Source organism: Euleptes europaea, chromosome 2, assembly GCF_029931775.1.
Source record: "Euleptes europaea isolate rEulEur1 chromosome 2, rEulEur1.hap1, whole genome shotgun sequence".
Lineage (NCBI taxonomy): Eukaryota > Metazoa > Chordata > Lepidosauria > Squamata > Sphaerodactylidae > Euleptes > Euleptes europaea.
Window position 1 is genome coordinate 107350737 of NC_079313.1, and position 20637 is coordinate 107371373.

At 45.4% G+C, this 20637-nt stretch overlaps 1 protein-coding gene across 1 annotated transcript in view; it reads right to left on the bottom strand.

The window, feature by feature from the left end:
* Nucleotides 1-4963: 4963 nt before the first annotated feature.
* Nucleotides 4964-20637, bottom strand: part of PIGU (phosphatidylinositol glycan anchor biosynthesis class U) — a 37907-nt gene continuing 22233 nt past the window's right edge. The window contains exons 10-12 of the mRNA XM_056844268.1: nucleotides 17010-17134; nucleotides 13213-13355; nucleotides 4964-5113 (exon numbers count right to left, since the gene is read on the bottom strand). Coding sequence (XP_056700246.1) covers nucleotides 5000-5113; nucleotides 13213-13355; nucleotides 17010-17134 — 382 coding nt within the window. The 3' untranslated portion in view covers nucleotides 4964-4999. The remainder of the gene's footprint in view (nucleotides 5114-13212; nucleotides 13356-17009; nucleotides 17135-20637) is intronic.

Genomic DNA, 20637 nt, shown 5'->3' on the forward strand with positions numbered 1-20637 from the left:
TTGTGGGCTTCCTAGAGGCACCTGGTTGGCCACTGTATAAACAGACTGCTGGACTTGATGGACCTTGGTCTGATCCAGCATGGCCTTTCTTATGTTCTAACAGTCAGGAGATCATCTTGTCTTAAAAAGGCACCAAACACAAATACTCCAAGGTAGCAGTCCGGTGTTGAACACAGTATAGCTACTGAGATCTGTTTTGACTAGTTGATATTATAGGGCAATTATGTTTTTCGAATTTATCTGCAATAAAGCACATGCTCCCTTTAGTTATTAAATTAGTGTAGGGTAAATTAATACTACATGTGGAGTATTGCCTTCAACAAGGTAGAGGTCAAGGGTACCAATAATGCTCTTTAGTATGAGAATAGGGGCCCTGTTTGCTTCTCTCAATTTTCATATGTGAAAAAGTTGGAGGGCTTCATGGAAACATCTGTCTGGCCTTGTTTACAAACAACTGTTGGACTAGATAGACCATTAATCTAATCCAACACAGCTCTTCTTATGTTCTCATAACATTGAGGGTGTCCCCAGTCAACGTGGACAGGGTGGTGCAGTTTTGTGTAGTGGTTAGCGTATTGGATTAGGATTTAGGAGCCCCTCGTTCAAATCCTCAATGTGTCATAAAGTGCACTGGGTTACCTAGGACCACTCACGTTCTCTAAATTTAACTACCTCACAAGATTGTTATGAGGGAAAATTGGTAGGGGGACCAACATATGTCACCCTGAGCTCCTTGAAGGAAGGCCTGGATAAAAAATATGATAAATACATAAAACATATGGGGAGGATGTCAAACCTGCGACAGGGGAGATCTAGGTTCAAATCCCTCCTCAGCTATCCCCACAGGGCCAGTCACTACTTCCCTCCCTACCCTACACTACCTCAAAGGAGTGAGGAAACAATGTATAATTTTATCCTTCCCTTTTTCTAAGAATTAAAAAGATAAAAACCTTGACCTTGAAGAAACACATAAAAATTAACTGGAAGGAAATGCTGAGCACAGAGCAGGGCTTTTCAGATGTGTTTCTAGCACAACCTAAAAGTGTTCATATATCCCACATCAAAATGGCCACCAGAGAGAACAACTTAGCTTTGGGGAAAAGACAATTCTCTGTTATCACACAAACAGATGCCCTTCAGACACATAGGAAAGAAAATGGCTGATGTATGGCAACTGCTCAGTGCCAGGACACTGCAGCTCCAGGATTTCTGCATGCCAGCCCAGATTAGGATTTAAGAGGATAAAAATGAAGGGAAAAATAATAGGATGAAAATGGGGGGGGGGAAGAGAATAATAGAATCAGGACACAGCTGCGCTAGGCAGGGAAAATATTATGTTATATTAATTACATTTAGCTAAAAGGTTTTATGGCACTTTGGTAAGAATGGAGCAGCACACTCTCAACTAGCCAATATACACACACCCCCAACGCAGGCGTCTGATTTTCTCAGATCTGGTAAATGTACAAAATGTATACAGGGCACTTAGCATAACAATCCTCCTGCCTTCTGTCACAAGTACATCTCCTGTAATTAATGGTTGAGACTCATTAATCTAGCCCTGCATGTAGAGTGCAACCCCTCCCCCAAACAACCCCCCCCAACATTTTCTGATTCACAGAGAGAATAACCAGTGACTATTCTGTTTTGTGGCCCTGACCTGGATAGCCCAGGCTAACCCAGTCTCATCAGATCTCAGAAGCTAAGCAGGGTCAGCCCAGGTTAGTATTTGGATGGGAGACCACCAAGCAAGCCCAGGGTCGCTACACCGAGGCAGGCAATGACAAATCACCTCTGAATGTCTCTTGCCTTGAAAACCCTATAGGGTTGAATAAGTTGGCTGTGACTTGACGACAATTTCCACCACCATTTCAGTTGTGAAACAGGGACCTGTTCAGAAGAAAATGAACTTCCTACAAGTCTAGAAGATGGTGAAACCATGTTGCTAGTTAACAAAATGCTGAATTCAGCTTAAGATTTCCACTTTGTCAGACTTTGTTATTAGGCAGTGCCAAAACCAGGCTTATACAGCATGGCCACACTCACGCAGATAGGAACATCTTCCTTCAAATGAAGGACACTTGCTATGCTTTATCAGACTGGTGTTTAATTGCCACTCCTCCCAATAAGATATACCTGTCATATCCAGTGTACTCCTTCACAACTGGGTAGACCTAGATATGTAGAAAGTTAGGCTACCACCAAAAACAGCAGCTCCGCCCCTCCTCTGTCTCTCCCACTAACATCTAGGAATATGTAGTGTGTGATCCGGTTGTGGGCAGACAACAAGTTTCCTCACCTCTGCCCCAATTCACAGGCTGGTGCTTGTAGAAGTGTGGGTCGGGACAGGGAACCCCCAAGGTGGACAGCACATTATGTGTTATGTATTCCTGGATGCCATAGGGAAGAGTGAGGCACCCAGGCCACCTTTTTCATCAGGCGTTTCATCAGGTGGAACGCATGAATGCACAACCCACTCCAGTGACAAGGCATGGGTGGCCAACCAGTGGCACATGAACTCATGAAGCTGCTTCTACTGAATCTGACTGACCCGTGATCCATCAGAGTCGGTATTGTCTACTCAGACCAGCAGCGGCTCTCCAGGGTCTCAGGTAGAGGTCTTTCATATCACCTAGTCCCTTTAACTGGAGATGCCGGGGATTGAACCTGGGACCTTCTGCATGCCAAGCAGATGCTCTCCCACTGAGCCACAGCTCCTCCCTGATCTGTATCTGCTCTGGAGGCACCTTTTTTACAGTTCATGCTTTCTTCTGAGTTGCAGAAATGTTATCTGTGTGGGATTGGTAGACAGCAGATTTGCCTGAAGGGGGATGAATGGCCTTCGGGTGCCTCCAACCTGCAAGAGTTTTCACAAAACAATAACCTAATGGTTCACTTTAAAAAGTTTGACATAATGGGGATGCCAACAGGGCTTTAGAAAATAAGTAAATTCTGGAACTTGGTGCCCAAATGAAGCCATCGTAGAGTGGGGTACAAATATTTTAAATACATAATAAATACATGCTAGCACCTGCAGGTTTATTTTCGAGAAGAAAACCATCAAGATAATTACCTCAGGTGATAGTTTTTGCAGAGTTATCAGGCCCTAGCCCCAAAGTAAATGCCACAGATTGAAAGAGGACACAGAAAATGACAAAAAATGCATAATTTACTACTTACCCTGCAGGGTACCATCCTAACCCCTCCCCCAATAAATTGAGAAGAGGCCTGACCCTGGTAACCCTTCATTATCAGTATGGAGAGCAGCTTCCTCCCTACAATTCCTTGTGACAGGGCTATGAGCTACCGGAAGCTCTGCTTATGTAAAAGCTGCCACCTCCGCCCCAATCTGGACACTGGATTGAGAAAGCACCGATTGTCATGCAATAAGGCGAGAATATTTTATTTTTTTATTTTTTAAAAAACATCCCGCATGGACAATTTGTTAATAAGAAATCCGCTGGAAGAGGAAGGAGATTGTGCCCTGCAGAATGGCTTTGCAAAAATGGCAATGGGGGCAAGGACACGTTTTGTTATAAGTGCAGTGGGCCTACGTCCAATCTCTTCGGCTGACAGATAAAAGGGTTGATGGTGTTTCATAGTGCTGAACCTCGTAAAACCCTTCGGGGCTTTGGGAGTTTGGCTGGATCCTGTTTGGCTTCCCTGAAAGGAAAACACACAGGTTGGTGAAACAGAAGTTAAGAGAAAGAAGCCAACTGGAGCTGCGCTGGGTCAGATGAGTTTAAAAATAGCAGCAATTAAAAAACAAACAAAAATATCTGCGTCTTGGTTACCGCAGGGAGGAGATATGACTGAGTGCGCTGCACAGAAAGCAGGTGGGATGGGACAGCCATTTTTGCAGAACCACTTTTCTCATACAATCACGTTTAAATGAATGCTTAATCCTGCTGAGGGAGTAACACTTTGCGTAGATATTTGCAACAGTCTATAGCTGCAAACCCCTTCCAAGCAGCCCATGGAAAACTGGTGCTCCCCTTTGGAAGGAGGCCAGAACTTCAGTACATTCTAGGCCCTCTCCTTAAATCCAAGAGAACACAGAATATGCTTCCAAAGGCTGGTGGTGGTTGGGGGTGGGGAAGGCTAGAGGAATTTCCCTATGAAACTTGAGAGCTAAAATTATTACAGAGTCCACTTGTTGCCTCTCTGGCCCACGTACATCATATGGGACTCTCGTGTGTTACTCAAATTTCTCTTCTCCAAGACCCTGCTCAAATGACTTTGTAAAGGGTGTTATTTCCCTTAAAGAAAACTGAGTAAGCTCCATCCATCTGGAAGCTCCACCCAACTCTCTTCTGTTGACTGCATCTAAGGCTTGTGAGTTTACTCCTCCATGTCACCAAGGATGGTCCAGTCAGCAGCTCCATCCTGAATTATTACCCTGAATCAACCACTTATCATGAACTGTAGAACATTTGAGGCCTCCAGTTTTCCAGTGTGAGAGGAGTGTTCCAGTCTATGAAGCCCAATGCCCTTTCTTCAAGTGCCCAAGGAACCCTGTAACGTCAGGCAGATGAGCCTCCAGTCCAAGTAAAGAAAGAAGAGGGGCAAGAGGAACCAAACAAATGATTATTGAGGCTATTCCTTTCCAGAAAGAATGTTGGTAATTCCAACAGCATTCCCCAAAATTGTACTAATAGTCATCTATGGCCTCGTCCGTCCCTGTATATAAGATACGGGCTTTGTTGCAGTCCAAATGCTTTTCATCACCTCCTGGATGAATCACTCGGAGCTGAGTTCAACAAAAATATGGTTAGAAATAGAAGTTTCAAAAGAGGCTGTGATCCACAAAAGGAGACTCCTCATCCTGTTGTGTTCTTTGCACCGTCTCTTTGTACAGTGTATAAATTGGGTTATTCCCCCACACACACTGCAGCCCTTTCTCCATTTGCAAAAAGATACTTTCCCAGCAGTCAGAACTGCCCGCCCACCCCAAGCTTGTCTGTTCAGTCTGTTCTCCAAGTCTTGTTGGATAGCAGGATTATTTGAGAACCAGCATAGCCTCTGTGCCATCTTTCCTCGTTAAGTAGAGTCCATGAGTGAGGTAGTACTCCCTCTGCAGGAAGGCATAGAAATAGTCCGAGATGAGTAAAATCTGCAGAAGAAACCAAGTGTGAGTCACACCAGACCTTTCAAAACAAAATGGACACATTTACATGAACTTTGAGAGACTGCTCACATGGTAACTTTGGCAATGTTTGGCATCTTCAAAATATTTCCAGAGATCAAAGTCTATGATTATAATCACAAACACTCCCACAAACCCATAAGGGGCTTGCGTTCTTTTAAACCATGACTCTTACCATAAACATAGCATGACAAAGCCATTCCCCTAATCCCAGAGGAATGGCTATTGCGGTACAGAAAATGACACCCTACAATGCCCAGCTCACTCAGGAGCGTCCACAACACAGAATATAATAAATTTATATTTAAGTGCCTTAGACGCTTGTGGTCACATTAGGCTGTTTCATCAGGCTAGCATAATCTAGAACAACCTGGTGATAAACAGACCATGTTGTACATCCCCAGTTTAAATTTTACCCCCACACACACACACAAGAACTCACTTGGACATCTTCAGTCACCTATTTACAATATGGGGGGGGGGACTAATACATAGTGGGGGCTGTGGTTATTGGTGAAGCACTTGCTTTGCACGCAGAAGATTGCAAATTCAATACCTGGCATCTCCACTCAAACAGATCTGAGGTGGCAGGTGGGAAAGATCTTTGTCTAAGATCCTGGACAGCCACCGACAGTCAGAGCAGACAATACGCAGACAAACAGACCCGTGGTCTAATACAGTGTAAGACAGCTTCATATATGTCCTGACCCACACTACTTAGCTTTTGCAGGGATTATTGAAATAATATATGCAAACTGATTTGAATGAAATGCTTCATAAATGCAAACAGTATTATCAAGTGCATGACATGGATGAAGAAGGTTGTGGGCTTATGCACTACCCTTCTCCTTGCTGTATTTGCATTGAATTGTTTACACGGGGAAGCATTCCAATACATGATTCGCCCAGCCTCCCATATGCACTCCAGAAAAAAGGGGCATGACATGATTTTGTTAATCATACAGCTCAGCTCTGAAAGCATGAAGAAATAATAGGCATATATTTAAAACACCACCCTCATGTACCATTCTGTCTAGCTAGGGAGTGCCTCTGACCACCACCGCATGGAGTTTGGCTTCTTTCTCTGAAAGCAGAGCTAAGAACACTGGTATATCGCCACATGACTTCTGAAAAACATCACCATCCAGGAGCAAAATCAGTGGCACACTCACACGCCTGCTTTTAAACAGTGTGCAAGCAATACAAAATATTCTTTCTGCACAACCTCTTGCAGGGAGAAGCAAGGGATGAGGGATGAGGCAAAAATCAAGGTGGGCCCTCAATGACCGAAGCCAAGAGAAAAAAACTTCAGGTGCCACCCTATGCAAACAGAGCCTGAGCTGATGCTTCTTCTAGACGATTCTTCATCTGCAGAGCTCCTAGTTTTGAACCCACACTCCACAATCTGGTTCATCCATCGACAGTCGAGCTAAGCTCCAGTGAAGGCGAAAGACTTCAAAAGAACACAGGAGCCGGTCCTTTGTGAATGCCTCCTTTTTCTTTTACTTGGAGCACTCAGCAAAATGTGTTGCTCTGGTGCGGAAAAAGGAAGGGGCAAATGGAAAACAGCATAATGCCTCACTTGGTGAAGCCACAGGTCTTCCATACAGAACACAGACGCATGCCGCCAGGACCTTCTAATACCCCATATTCAAGGACTATTTTTCACTGTTCCTTTAGTCCTTTCCCCCCATCATCAGCATATACAGTCCACACCCAGCAACAGAAGTCTGAACACAAGTAGCATCGGGGAGGGGAAACGACAGGCCTCACGTGTCCACGTGTATTTACATGCAGAATATAGGCACCTTCTTTTTCTCCAGTGGAGCAGCAAATGATTTAATGTTTTCCAGCATGCTGCCTTTGAGCTCTGGGGTTTTAGCTTTGCACTTGACCCGTTTTTCCCCCTCTTACAATATTCAAAAGCCACACCACCCCTGTGCAAAAGGCTGAAAGTAGCTATATGAGGGCACAAAACTAATGATGTACACAAAAGCAGACTGATGGATGTAGGCATTAACAGTTTTGAAGCTAAGATTAATCGGGGGGGGGGGGAACACACACTAGAAGCTGAGAAAATAACCATAAACACAAGCATGGGGGTGGGGGGAATCTGACTTTTGCTGTTGTTGCAAATAAAAATCAAATAAAGGTTAGATCCATCCCCAAATTTCAAACACCACCACAAACTCAAAAGGACAGCCATGGCAGCGATAAAAAGGCATGACTTCATTCACTTCTGGAAGAGAAAATAGGCTTCCCAGTAATACTTTCTTTACGCCAGATTTCATAATAACCCAGGGTTGCCAACCTCCAGGTACTAGCTGGAGATCTCCTGCTATTATAACTGATCTCCAGCCGATAGAGATCAGTTCCCCTGGAGAAAATGGCTGCTTTGGCAATTGGACTCTACAGCATCGAAGTCCCTCCCCTCCCCAAACCCCGCCCTCCTCAGGCTCCACCCCAAAAACATCCCACCGGTGGCGAAGAGGGACCTGGCAACCCTATAATAACCACAACTTCTGTTTCATTTATACACACATTTCCAACTGTCTATAATTACTCTAGATCTGCACCGATATGACCCAGGCAGCGTTTAATTTCAGGGGACTAATGTTTCTCAATCCATCCTTCGTTTGTCTTCCTCTCATTTTGTATTACATTCCCTCTGATGTTTACATTTTTCCTGCTGTCTTTTTGGTTCATTTTTTACTGCTGTAGTTTATTCACCACCACCCCTTCCTTACAGCAGAGAGGGCTGGGTTTGGAATGTGGACCTTCCAGGTTTCTAGGGTTGCCAACCTCCAGGTAGTAGCTGGAGATCTCCTGCTATTTCCACTGATCTCCAAGCCAATAAAGATCAGTTCCCCTGGAGAAAATGGCTGCTTTGGCCATTGGACTCTACGGCATTGAAGTCCCTCCCCTCCCCAAACCACTTCAGGCTCCGCCCCAAAAACCTCCCGCCGGTGGCGAAGAGGGACCTGGCAACCCTACAGGTTTTTGAGCAGACCTCACCAGCGGCCATTCTGGAGACCAGAGACTGCCTGGCCCTCCCCCATCAGCCTGGCAGGCCGCAGCTGCCACTGCCGGACTCCTCTCTCCTGGAGCAGACCCCATTAATGGACACTCCACCTTGTCCTTCCTAAAGTGATCACACCTGACCTCCAAGCTTCCACTGTCCCTTATTCCCTATTCTGCAGTGTCTATTAAATTGTCAGCCGGTAGGAGCCTGTCCGTGTTGACTCTTTGTACAGCGCTTAAAAGTATTTTAACAGGTAAACGAACAGGCTCCATTCTGGCCACTTTCCGTTTTGTGTAAGGTGAAATCCTGAACCTACTCCCCTGGGGGCAGTCTACCAACCAAGTTCTGGATGAAAATTCCTCCTTTGGGCCTTACCGAAGAGATACTGCCCTGCCAACATACTCCTAGCTCTTCTACCCCTAAAGTAGGGATTGATTATCTTTGGAGAGTTTGCTTGGGAGGCGATACACTGAGCATGGGTCTCAGAGCCCCCTTCCCACCCAACCCTTCTTCAAATCATTGACATATACACAAGCATCTGAATACGTAGGTCCCTAAGCAGGCAGAAATACACTGCTGTAGCTCACTTGAATTAATGGAAACACAGAGAAAGAAAAATTAATGCAAATGAAAAAGAAACCAAGGAATTAAAAATAATTCTAACTTGTACTCTGGTTCTGCATTGATGGGAGTTTGCTGAGCCAGTGCTTTAGATACTGAAAGTTTCTAGACAAAGAGTCAGTATTCAAATACTCACAGCTGGACTGGAACTATGATGGACAATACCTTCTCTAGATGGGTGACTTCTGACACACTTTCATAAGAAAAGCCTCCCCCCCACACACACGCCCAGGGTGTTTATTGAAGACAGAATTTGCTTTGGGATTCTCAGTGAGGCCCGGGACTTACCGTCACTTGCAAATTCGGGCACAACCAACGACTACATTAACTCTGAAGCTAGCCCTTCCTGATGCCATGTTAATTATTAAAGGGAATGGGGGCAGGAAAGGAGCTGGGCACATCCATTTGGAAAGCATCACATTGTGACTGAAGGGATGATGACATGAGACAGTCTGCTTCTGTTTCCTGGAAAGTGACTCACCATCATGGGAATCTCTGGGTCAGTTTGTAATCCAAGGCAGCTGGATCTCAAAATGTGGCAGCTACCGCAGATGGCAACTACAAATTACCCCAGCATAAAAAAGGGTTGTATGAATGCTTACTTTGGGGGCATAACTGCCATATCAGCGAGGTGTAGAGAGAGCCACCGTGGTGTAGAGAGAGCCAGTGTGGTGTAGTGGTTAAGAGTGGTGGTTTGGAGCAGTGGAGTCCGGAGAACCGGGTTTGATTCCCAGCTCCTCCACATGAGTGGCGGAGGCTAATCTGGTGAACTAGATTTGTTTCCCCGCTCCTACACATGAAGCCAGCTGGGTGACCTTGGGCTAGTCACACACACTCAGCCCCACCTACCTTACAGGGTGTCTGTTGTGGGGAGGGGAAGGCGATTGTAAGCCGGTTTGAGTCTCCCTTAAGTGGTAGAGAAAGTCAGCATATAAAAACCAACTCTTCTTCTTCTTCAGCAAGTTCTTGATCAAAGATAGAAAGACGGCCTCCTCAAAACTGGGCTGCTTTGTGCCAACTGTGATGTGGCTCTCAAAGGGCTTCAGCACTAAAGCACACCAGTGACAAGCCCATCAGCTCTGACCTCTCTTCGTGGGCTTGGATGAACTCACTCATCGGCAGTCTTTACCACCCTGCCTTGTGGGGCTATCCTGGTATCGGTAAGACTAACAACACTTCATTCGGTAAGACTAACAACACTTCATTCACACCCTATTTTCTATCCAGAATGCATATCGCATGAACACATGAAGCTGCCTTCTACTGAATCAGACCCTTGGTCCAACAGTCAGTATTGTCTACTCAGACCGGCAGCGGCTCTCCAGGGTCTCAGGCAGAGGTCTTTCACATCATCTACTTGCCTAGTCCCTTTAAATGGAGATGCTGGGGATTGAACCTGGGACCTTCTGCATGCCAAGCAGGTGCTCTACCACTGAGTCATGGCCCTTCCATTCACAAGAAGGGGCAAACGAGCAAAAGCCTCCACAACCTACCACACTGGGCAACAGGAAAGCTTAACTAAAGAAAGAATACACGCTCGTTATGTGGTCACATGTACCAGTCCATCAGAGAGCAGCTTCCTCATTTCAAGTTTCTTTGTCTGTTTTCACAAACAGTGTGATTTAGAACTAATATATGCACAGGGAGTCAAACTGCTGCTCAGTGAGGACTCAGCACCCCCCTGATGACGTTCAGGGTGTTATTTCAGGACACTCTGGCCAAGACAGATGGACCAGCCCTGCTAGTTTTGAAAGAGGGAAGAACAAGCAAAGGTCAAGAGAGCCAGAGCAGTGGAATGGTTAAGAGCGGTGATTTGGAGCAGTGGACTCTGATCTGGAGAACTGGGTTTGATTCCCCACGCCTCCGCATGAGCGGCGGACACTAATCTGGTGAACCGAGTTGGTTTCCCCACTCCTCCACGTGAAGCCAGCTGGGTGACCTTGGGCTAATCACACTCTCTCAGCCCCACCTACCTCACAGGGTGTCTGTTGGGAGGGGAAGGGAAGGTGATTGTAAGCCGGTGTGATTCTTCCTTAAGTGGTAGAGAAAATCGGCATATAAAAATCAACCCTTCTTCCTCCTTCTTCAACTATGTGGTTTGTCAGAATTATCTATAACTCTGTGCACTTTCTTTACTATGAATGTCTACAGGAAAGACTGTTTTACTAGATAATCCATTCTTTTCAAGGTGTAATTTGGATATGTATCTGGTGACCTAGAGCGGCTGTCCACTACTAGCTGCAGACCACCGTGTTTACACAGAGCCGGATTTTTATAACTGTCTTCTCCAGCTTTATGCTGAACTCTCAAAGCAATTTTTTATTCTGTAGACAATTTCTTTTCATGTCAGATTATTTCTAAGCTATCCCAATATGCTCAGTAAGTGGTTGACTCCAGCCTCAAAGCATGATGGCCTAGGTAATACAAGACCCAAATATGCTAATCACATTGCATACTGTCAAAATAAAAGCCACTGTGTAATCTTTTCACATTAAAAGGAGCATTGGGTTATTTTAAGGAGGAAATAAAAACAAACCGTTTTTCAGGAACGTATCTTGAAAACAAATTGGAGGTTGGCAATAGGAAGAGAATTAATTGCCGTTGCTTGAGAGAGGACAAAAATAGAAGGATGAAATTTGGAGGGGGAGCTGCTTCAGGGAATTAAAAGCATAATTAAAGTTGACAGATAGGAGCTAACCAGGCTTAGGGGACCTAGTTTAAAAGCCCAAAATTTCCACTGAAGTTTAAGTGGGCGATTGTTCTTCTTAAATTCAACACTTCAAGGCAAACGAAGAGCATCCTAATCCTACACTGCATTCAGCTAGCTCAGATACAGCAGGGATGCTCAGCATACGTCAAGACCGTGATCACATCTGTAATCCCCCCTTATTTCCACAACTGTAATTGGTTCCCAATAAAAAAGAGAACACTTAATTCAAAGGAAATCCTGACCTTAGGATACAACATAATCCGGCACAACATGCTTTGTCTGCTAAACAGACAGCAGGCCACAACTGAAATGCTGCTGCTAAGAAAGGGCCACTTATGGCTATTAGCTACAATAACTAAATGATACACAGCAGTGGTGTACCTCTGAATGCCAGTTACTGGGGGGCAACAAGAGGAGGAAAGCTTTGGTCTCTGTGGCTATTTGTGGGCCCTCTGGGTCATCTGGGTGACCAGCATGTTATAGTGGTTAGAGTGCTGGCCTAGAATGAGGGAGACTCAGGTTTGAATCCCCACTCTGCCAGGGAAGCTTGCTGGGTGACCTTGAGCCAGTTGTATGCAACCTCACCCACCTCACAGAGCTGTTGTGAGGATAAAATGGAAGTGAGGAGAACAATGTAAGCTGCTTTGTGTCCCCACTGGGAGGAAAGGCAGAGGATAAATGAAGTAAATAAACACTGTGAATAACAGAATGCTGAACCAGATGGACTACTGGTCTGATCCAGCGGGGCCCTTCGTATGTTTTTTTGTACTGTCACCTCTCATTCCAGATTACCTGTAATACAGCCATAGAAAACAATGTCAAGCTGTATCCTAGGTATGAGCTGGATAATAGCAGAAGAGTCTAGATCAGGGGTGTCAAACATAAGGCCCACGGGCCAGATCCGGCCCCTTGAGAGCTCTTATTTGGCCCACGATGCAGCCAAGGCAACCACCCCCTCCCCACTCTCGATCTGGGCTGGCGAGGCATGACCCAGCCCGACCAAGTGAGATTTATGTCATATTCAGCCCTTGTAACAATTGAGTCTGACACCCCTGCTCTAGATAGCCGGTGACGCTGACAAGAAAACTCTACTGGTCGAGCGTACGAAACACCACCAAGTTAGAGAAAGCAGCTTCTCTCCTAATTTGCCAAGTTGGAATAACAAGTCCCTATCATTTACTCTTCCATTGCTGTGCTCAGTTCTCCAAGAAAAAACTCTTTGCCGTGTGGGCCAAACTAGAGCTGAAAATGAGAAACAATCCAATACAAAATGTACAACATGCACAAACTTATGCCCACATTCTGCAGTTAATGTGGACAATTGCTAGCAGGGATATAAGCACTAGAAATCAGAACTCTGCCACACTCTTAAGAATTTCATAGGTCGCTATCCATATCATCATCCATATCATCCATATCCTTATCCATATCCAGTCATTATCCATATCCATTATCCATACATCCAAAGACTTCCTTTGAAGATGTAATCTGCCTTAAGTCTCAGCAAAAAAGGTGGACTATAAAGTAATTTTTTTAAATGACTAAATATAAATGAAAGCTAAGATTCCAATGATGTTGTTTTCTGTATTAGATACCCAATTCAAAGCCTTTTCTGTGCTCGTGTATTATGGGACACATACAAAGCCCTGTGGTGAGGATGCCCTGAACTCAAGAAGGTTTCTCAAGCCTTATCCGCCACGTTGTTTTACTAACCTGCCCTACGTTGAACGTCAGTGTGATAGCGTAGTAAAAATTGGAGTTGGCGCTTCCCGCATAGATCCAGAGATGCCATAAAACCGGAAAGAGCAGGGAGCAGACAATGAGTACGCAGGAGAGGATGAAGATGTTCCGGAGGACTGCAACAAAAAGCAGAGGCGTCGTTAAGATGGGCTCACTGATATGCTAACGAGTCCTTGGCTTTGTACCATACTAGCTATACTGTGGTGGCAGATACTAATTTAGAGGGTGGTTCTAAAGATAGCAGCTATAGAAATCCCTCTGGTGAGAACCAATAATTAATGGCAATTCCTGGGTGCAACAAGAGCGTTGACAGGCTTATTCTGTGCCCATTACACAGCCTCCGCTTCCACTTCTTGGATTTAAGCAGGTGCAAAAGACAAAAGTGCAAACCATATCGCTTGTGGGTAAGGGTGGGGAGTTAGAGAGGACCTGAATGGAAAGCTATTTTTGGTCTGCATTTTTCAAGTTCTAAACTGCAGCAAAATGTAATCACTTTTTCTGTAGTTTATGCAGGGCATTTTCTTTTTCCTGGTCATGCCAAGACAACAGTATATAGAGAATATCTATATACTATATAGAGAATCACAGAGTTTAAAGGGACCACCAGGGTCATCTAGTCTAACCTCCTGCACAATGCAGGAAATTCACAACTACCTCCCCCCACACACCCACAGTGACCCCTACTCCATGCCCAGAAGATGGCCAAGATGCCCTCCCTCTCATCATCTGCCCAAGGCCATAGAATCAGTATTGCTGACAGATGGCCCTCTAGCCTCTGCTTAAAAACCTCCAGGGAAGGAGAGCTTACCACCACTATCTGGTCCTGGTGAAGCACTTTGTTCAAATGTGCATGTAAAAATTCATTCAGATAAAGTACTCTGTTGTGAAATGTTCTATTCCAGAACTGGAACAGTTACATTCTCAAAACTTCATTCATTCATCGATGTTTCCATAGGGAACCTTAACCATCTAATACTCTGACAATCTCATTCCCCTGAGGCTACGTAATCATCAAAGTGCTGAAGCCCTTCGTTTCTCAAGACTCACTAAGGCTTCCCTCCCCCAAGGAATATATTACAGAACCTTTTCCTACATCAATCAGGTTGCTGCAGTTAATTATGGAAGCAATTTTTAAATCTCCCTTTGCTTTCAGTGTATTATAGCATTCAGGGTGCAGTTAATATTTTTCACTGCTTATCTGTTCGTGCAGCCTCTTTTCAACGGAGCAGGCCACCTACCCATAAAGACAACATGTTATATTGTAGAATATTTTGCTATGAAACACCGCTATTACAAAATATCACAATTATGGAACAAAAGAAAACACAGCATCATGTTGCTCTTTTATGTAAGCTTATATATTTCACATACCTGACCCTATGGCCTTTGAATATCCAGGACGCAATTCAGAATGAACTTAAGTTGGGTACCCTCTTTCTGTTAGGGCCAAGCTGCACAATACTTTTAGCCGTGAGTTGGCTCGAGGGAACTCTGACCCAACATACTTTCCTTGCAGCCCCACGGGGAACCCAAGTATTGTAAGACCTGATTTGGATCAGAACCGCAGCACCGGGGAAGGAGGGGCCTTCCACCCTTCATTGCTTTCCCAAGCCAAAACAGCTGGGGGGGGGCACTTTTTGCCCTGCTGCGGGCACCTGCAGTAGCCAGAGAACCCTGAGTAAATTTGTGTGTGGGCTTGGCCCTTAGGAATGAGCTAATCCAATCCAAAAGAGCCAGTGTGGTGTAGTGGTTAAGAGCGGTGGTCAGGAGTGGCAGATGCTAATCTGGAGAACCGGGTTTGATTTCCCACTCCTCCACATGAAGTCAGCTGGGTGACCTTGGGCTAGTCACAGCTCTCTTAGAGCTCTCTCAGCCCCACCTACCTCACAGGGTATCTGATGTGGGGAGGGGAAGGGAAGGTGATTGTAAGCCGGTTTGATTCTTCCTTAAGTGGGAGAGAAAGTCGGCATATAAAAAACTACTCTCCTCCTCCTTCTTCAAAATGCAGTCAGGAGCAGCTGGCTGGCTCCTATTACCAAAGCTACCCCCAAGGCAAGTCACTCCAGGATGCAAAGCAAGAAGCTTCCCTCGGTTTAATGCTTTTGGATTGCTTGCTTCTGCAAATGTCATCACAGCAGGCGGTTAAAGTCACCCAGAAGTATGGTTTATTCTCAGTCTGCACACGCAGAAAGAGACAGAACAAGTGCAAACGGAAACAGTTAATCCAAATAAACTGGAAAGACATTAACAGCTTTGAGCTGCAGCAAAACATGCTCCAGTTGAACCTCAAGGGGGGAATGCTTTTTAAGGCTGAAATCCTAAAGATACTTTCCTGGGAGTAAGCACCACTAAATATCACAAAGGCTTACTTCTGAGTAGTCGTGCATAGGGCTGCTCCCTGAAAATTCCAGGGGCAAGTTCTAGCCTAAGATGCCTGGTACCTGCTACCATCCTGGTCTGGCTCCTACATTCAAAGATTCACTGAAAGAAAGAGCCTGAGAAGCTGATGATTCTTCTTTTTCAACTTCTGATGTAAACTGGGACTCACTGGTTTTCTCCATGATAAGGTTGCTGAGCTCCAAAAGAGGCACTGGAGCCACCAAGAAACAGAGCATATGAACCAGCTCTTAGGAAACAGCTCCCCTATGTCATGCTGGTGTAGTGTCAGCTAGGCTCTCTGTCAACCCCGGATAAAAACAAGATGGTTTCCCCATGGACAAAAGGGAGTTTTTTGTGCACTCCGCTCCCCCCCCCCCGTTTGCACCCGGTCTCCTGCCCGAGATCTGCAACTCTATGGAGACCCGCCCGAGTAATCACTGATCTGATACCTGGTCCCGCAATACAAAGCCGGGAGCTCGGGAAGATCAGCCAGTTAATGCACATGTTTATTTCCTGTATGCGTTGTCTTAAGTCTTTACCGGTAGTTAACTTCTGTATTGTTTCTTTGTTTCTAAAACCTAATCAACCCCATTGTATTTACCCTATATATGTACCGATATTTCCCCATGCCTGTATTCTAGCCTTAAGTTTCTATGACTTGCTGAACTCGCTGACTTTCTGAATAAAACTTTTAACTCGCTGCATCGTCTGGAGTGAAGTCCCTTATACCAGGAACGCAACGTGTTGCTGAAGCCTGACATGTAGTTCTACGACATTAGGCCCTAGATCCCAATTCAGAAGAACCTGCACCATTATATTTGGGGATGCTAACATGCTAGGCCCCTAAACCACACTTTCTCCTCTGAAGTTTTTTCTTTTTTCTATAATACAAAATCAGCCTCACACACACGCATATATACTCTTTGGACAGATGAACATGACTGTTCAGTCAGGCATCCTATCAGGAGTAAGCAATCCTTGGTCTCCCATCAGAGGATGGGATGAGCAAGCGGTTGCCAAATCCACTTTGTTTTGACACACCGAGAACTTTAAAGGAATACACCGCGGGGAGCAGACTGGCCCCTCTCTGCGCTTTGGTAACTCCCGAACAGTAACAGACAAGTGAGCATCACCATATGGCTGGAACCCAAACGTTTCAACAGGCGTGGCGTATTGGTTAGTCGGGGCAGCCTGCTGCGAACCCAGCTGCAGCACGCCCACATTGGGAATATAAGCAAACACAGCTCTGGATGTCCAGAAAGGCCTTTTGCAGTTAAAACCAGAATGCTGACTGGGCCCTGCTCGGCAAGAAAGGGACTGTGACGTTCTGAACGGAGAGTCACTGTGCCGGGAGCAACTGGAAGGAGAGAACCGTCTCGCGAAGAACTTACATCGGTATAGGTGGCTCCAGAGTGGAAGAAAGGCCATGTAGAGGGAGATGTCTCCCACAGTTGGGTAGGACTTGAAGATGGAAATGATAGCAAGTTGAACAAACATGAAAAAAACAGGGTGCTCCCTACAAAATAAACAAAAAGACAACAGTTAAGGTTAACTGGATGGTACGAACGCTATGGGAATGCCCGAGGCAGCCTGCCCAGGCATATGAGAAAGATGAGGAACACAGCCCTCTTATTCAATGAAGCATAAACAGGCCATCAACTTTATCCAACTGCCCCTATAACAGCTAAACTGGAGCCTATACCACTTAACACTATGGTGGAGAATCATATGTTTGAATACTTCCCAATGCCAAAATGCATGGCACGTGGCAAGCTACCATGTCAAAGTGCACAATGTGCTAGTTTGCTATGGGCAGAGAAGTTTTTTCCCCCCTTTTAACTACATGAAGCATGTAAAAACAAGATTCTTCTCCCTCCTCCTACCAGCATTCAAAAGTAATACAGACCCAAGAGGGCTATGCCCTCTGTGACAGAGGAACACGCAGGTCATCTCTTAGTCTCTGCCTCGTTGCCATCACACCTTTCTCTGCTGCTTGCACTGCAAGCCCCAGCTGCCACAGAAGGGGCTGTGGCTCAGTGGTAGAGCATCTGCTTGGCATGCAGAAGGTCCCAGGTTCAATCCTCAGCATCTCCAGTTAAAGGGACTAGGCAGGTCGGTGATATGAAAGATCCCTGCCGGAGACCCTGGAGAGCCGCTGCCAGTCTGAGTAGACAATACTGACTTTGATGGACCAAGGGTCTGATTCAGTATAAGGCAGCTTCGTGTGTTTGTGTGATTACTGCATATGCACATGTGCAGTACCACAAGTCAACATGGCAGCTAAGGCTGACGTCCACATCATCACCACAAGCAATGGACACCCATATCACTGGGGTGGCCTTTGAAGGAGTAGACAGGCCTATCTCACAGTTTAAGAATAACACAGACGCAGCAACATACTGTAGAATGGGATAAACCCTTGGATTGTTTTCCTCACATAAATCAAGCTCTGACTTGCTTGAACAGGCTCCTCCCATGTACTTGTGAAATTGTTTTTAGTTCTGGAGCACTTACCAGAAAGATATTTTAGTCTATCATAGCAAAAGCAACAAACACTTCCTGTGTTTTTATGGAATACGCTTTTGCAGGTTAGAGCCTACTTGGTTAGTTACAACAAGAAGCAGTGCTCCCCCCCCCCCCCCCGCTTTTATTGTCATTAAGCATTTGGCGCAATAGTTATCATCTTATGATCCAAAATAAAGGAAATCCAAGCCACCCTAGATCTGTAAAAATCTACCACATCACTTCACGACTTCTACTTTTCAAGGACAGTTCTGGCAGAGATCCCACATTTCCTCGGTTATAATCAATTCTGGTTCAACATTACCTCAGTCATAAAAGTGGAGGATTTACAACTGCTTGGGAGCTCACAGTGGCAGTTTTCACTGTCGCTATACTGCTAAACGAAACAGACTGAAGTCTTTACACCAGCACTGAAGCTATTGCACTGTACCACGATGTCTTAAGTTGGGCAGAATGGCCCTGCATCATCTGGTGGTTTTTCAAATGTTTTTCAGGGGCATCTATTACATTTGTAGCCCTCCTCCCCACCCAAGCATACACACACACACAGACACTTCTGCTAAGGAGCTCATATTTATTTTATTTATTTGGTCTGATTTATACCCTGCCCTTTCCTGGCAATGCCAGGCTCAGGGAATAATAGTAGAAGAAGAAGAAGGAGGAGGAGGAGGAGGAGGAGGAGGATGAGAAGAAGAAGAAGAAGAAGAAGAAGAAGAGGAGAAGAAGAAGAAGAAGATGAGAAGGAGGAGAAGAGGAAAAAGAAGAGGAAGAGTTGGTTTTTATATGCCGACTTTCTCTACCATTTAAGGGAGACTCAAACCGCCTTACAATCTCCTTCCCTCCCCCTCCCCACAACAAGCACCCTGTGAGGTAGGTGAGGCTGAGAGAGAGTGACTTGCCAAAGGTCACCCAGCGGGCTTCATGTCTAGGAGAGCGGAAACAAATCCAGTTCACCAGATTAGCCTCTGGAGGAGTGGGGAATCAAACCCGGTTCTCCAGATCAGAGTCCACCACTCCAAACCACCACTCTTAACCACTACACCACAGGTCACCTCTCAATTTATCCTCAGAGAACTGCTTCATGGTAGGCCAGGCTGAGAGACGGCAACTTGACCCAAGGCCACCCACTGTGCTTCACAGCCATGGCTTCCCTGCTGCAAATCCAACCCTTTGTCCACTACCCACCACGCTGGCTGCCCACATTCCAAAACAAGGTTGACTTCTTATCCTGACACAGCACAGATGATGTGCTGAAACTGGACAGCAGCTGCATTCCCCTTCAGCACAGCTTCACGTGAAGTTGGGTCTACGAGCACGTGTTCCGGTCTTAATGAAAAGGGGAAAAGGGCAGGCTGCAAAAGCAGGCAGGCTGTGAAATATCTCATCAAGTCAGGTTGGCAGATGTAAACATGGCCTGAGAAGAGACCTAGAACGATGCTTTCACGCTGAGGGATACTTAGGTGTTATCACACTACAGTCACAGGGCAGGGTCACATGAGTCCCTCTCGCACTATTCTTAGCTTTCCAAACACACAGGATAGGCAGAGTATGTGGCATGACTCCCGCCGAGCAGGGAGCCAAAATGGACACCTGCCATCCTCTAAGATTGCAACAGTTAAAGCGAGAGAAAAGGGATGGAAGCTTCTAGGGTACTGCGGAATAAAGAAAACCTCCTAGCACTCATTACTTGAGACTGAAAGGAGATCCCTCTTTGGGAAGAAAGGAATTAAGGTGATATTGTTCACAGAGTCCTGTCCAACTTCTTCCATGGAGACTGATATGAAAAGCTAAAGCACCACTGACTGAGGCTGTCTAGCCTCATCTTGAAAATTGTCAAAGAAGACAGACATTTCTGCGAGCAAATTGCTTTTTCAATAAGGAAAGCTTTCCTCCTTTAATTTTGGACCTAGAGCCGCTTCTCTGTTATTTTAGCTCTCATTGCTTGGCCCTGAGATGGGTATCCTTCTTGACATATTTAAGTGGAAAGCAGCTTCATAACAGCTGCCTACTGGATGTGCTGCTTAACTAAATCTCACTATAACCCTTCCTCTTTGGAGACTGGAAACAGAAAAGAAAAAGGAAGGGTGACAGAGGAGAGAGAGAAAATATGATACAAAAAGAACTGCCCTGGATCAGCATGAGAAAGAGAACTATAAATAGGACCTAGGAGCTCTTGCAAAGTGCATCTTCGTTCAGCTACGTGAAATAACTGCTTCCTTGAAATTCCTTTTTTTTAGATGTTCAAGGATAGAATCAGACTTCCAAGTATTAACAGAAGACAAACAACTACTGGCAACATCAGGAGCTTAGAAACCAGCCCATTTTCACCAAAGGAGACACAGTGTTGTAAACAATAGCATGGATGATATCTTTATTACATGGAATTCGTGGTTTTATAGAGAACTATATGAACTGCAAATGAGAAAAACCACCTAGGTAGTGTGGCTGGAGCAGCCTGGAATTACGGACTTGTGCAGATGAAGGTTCAAGCTAAGG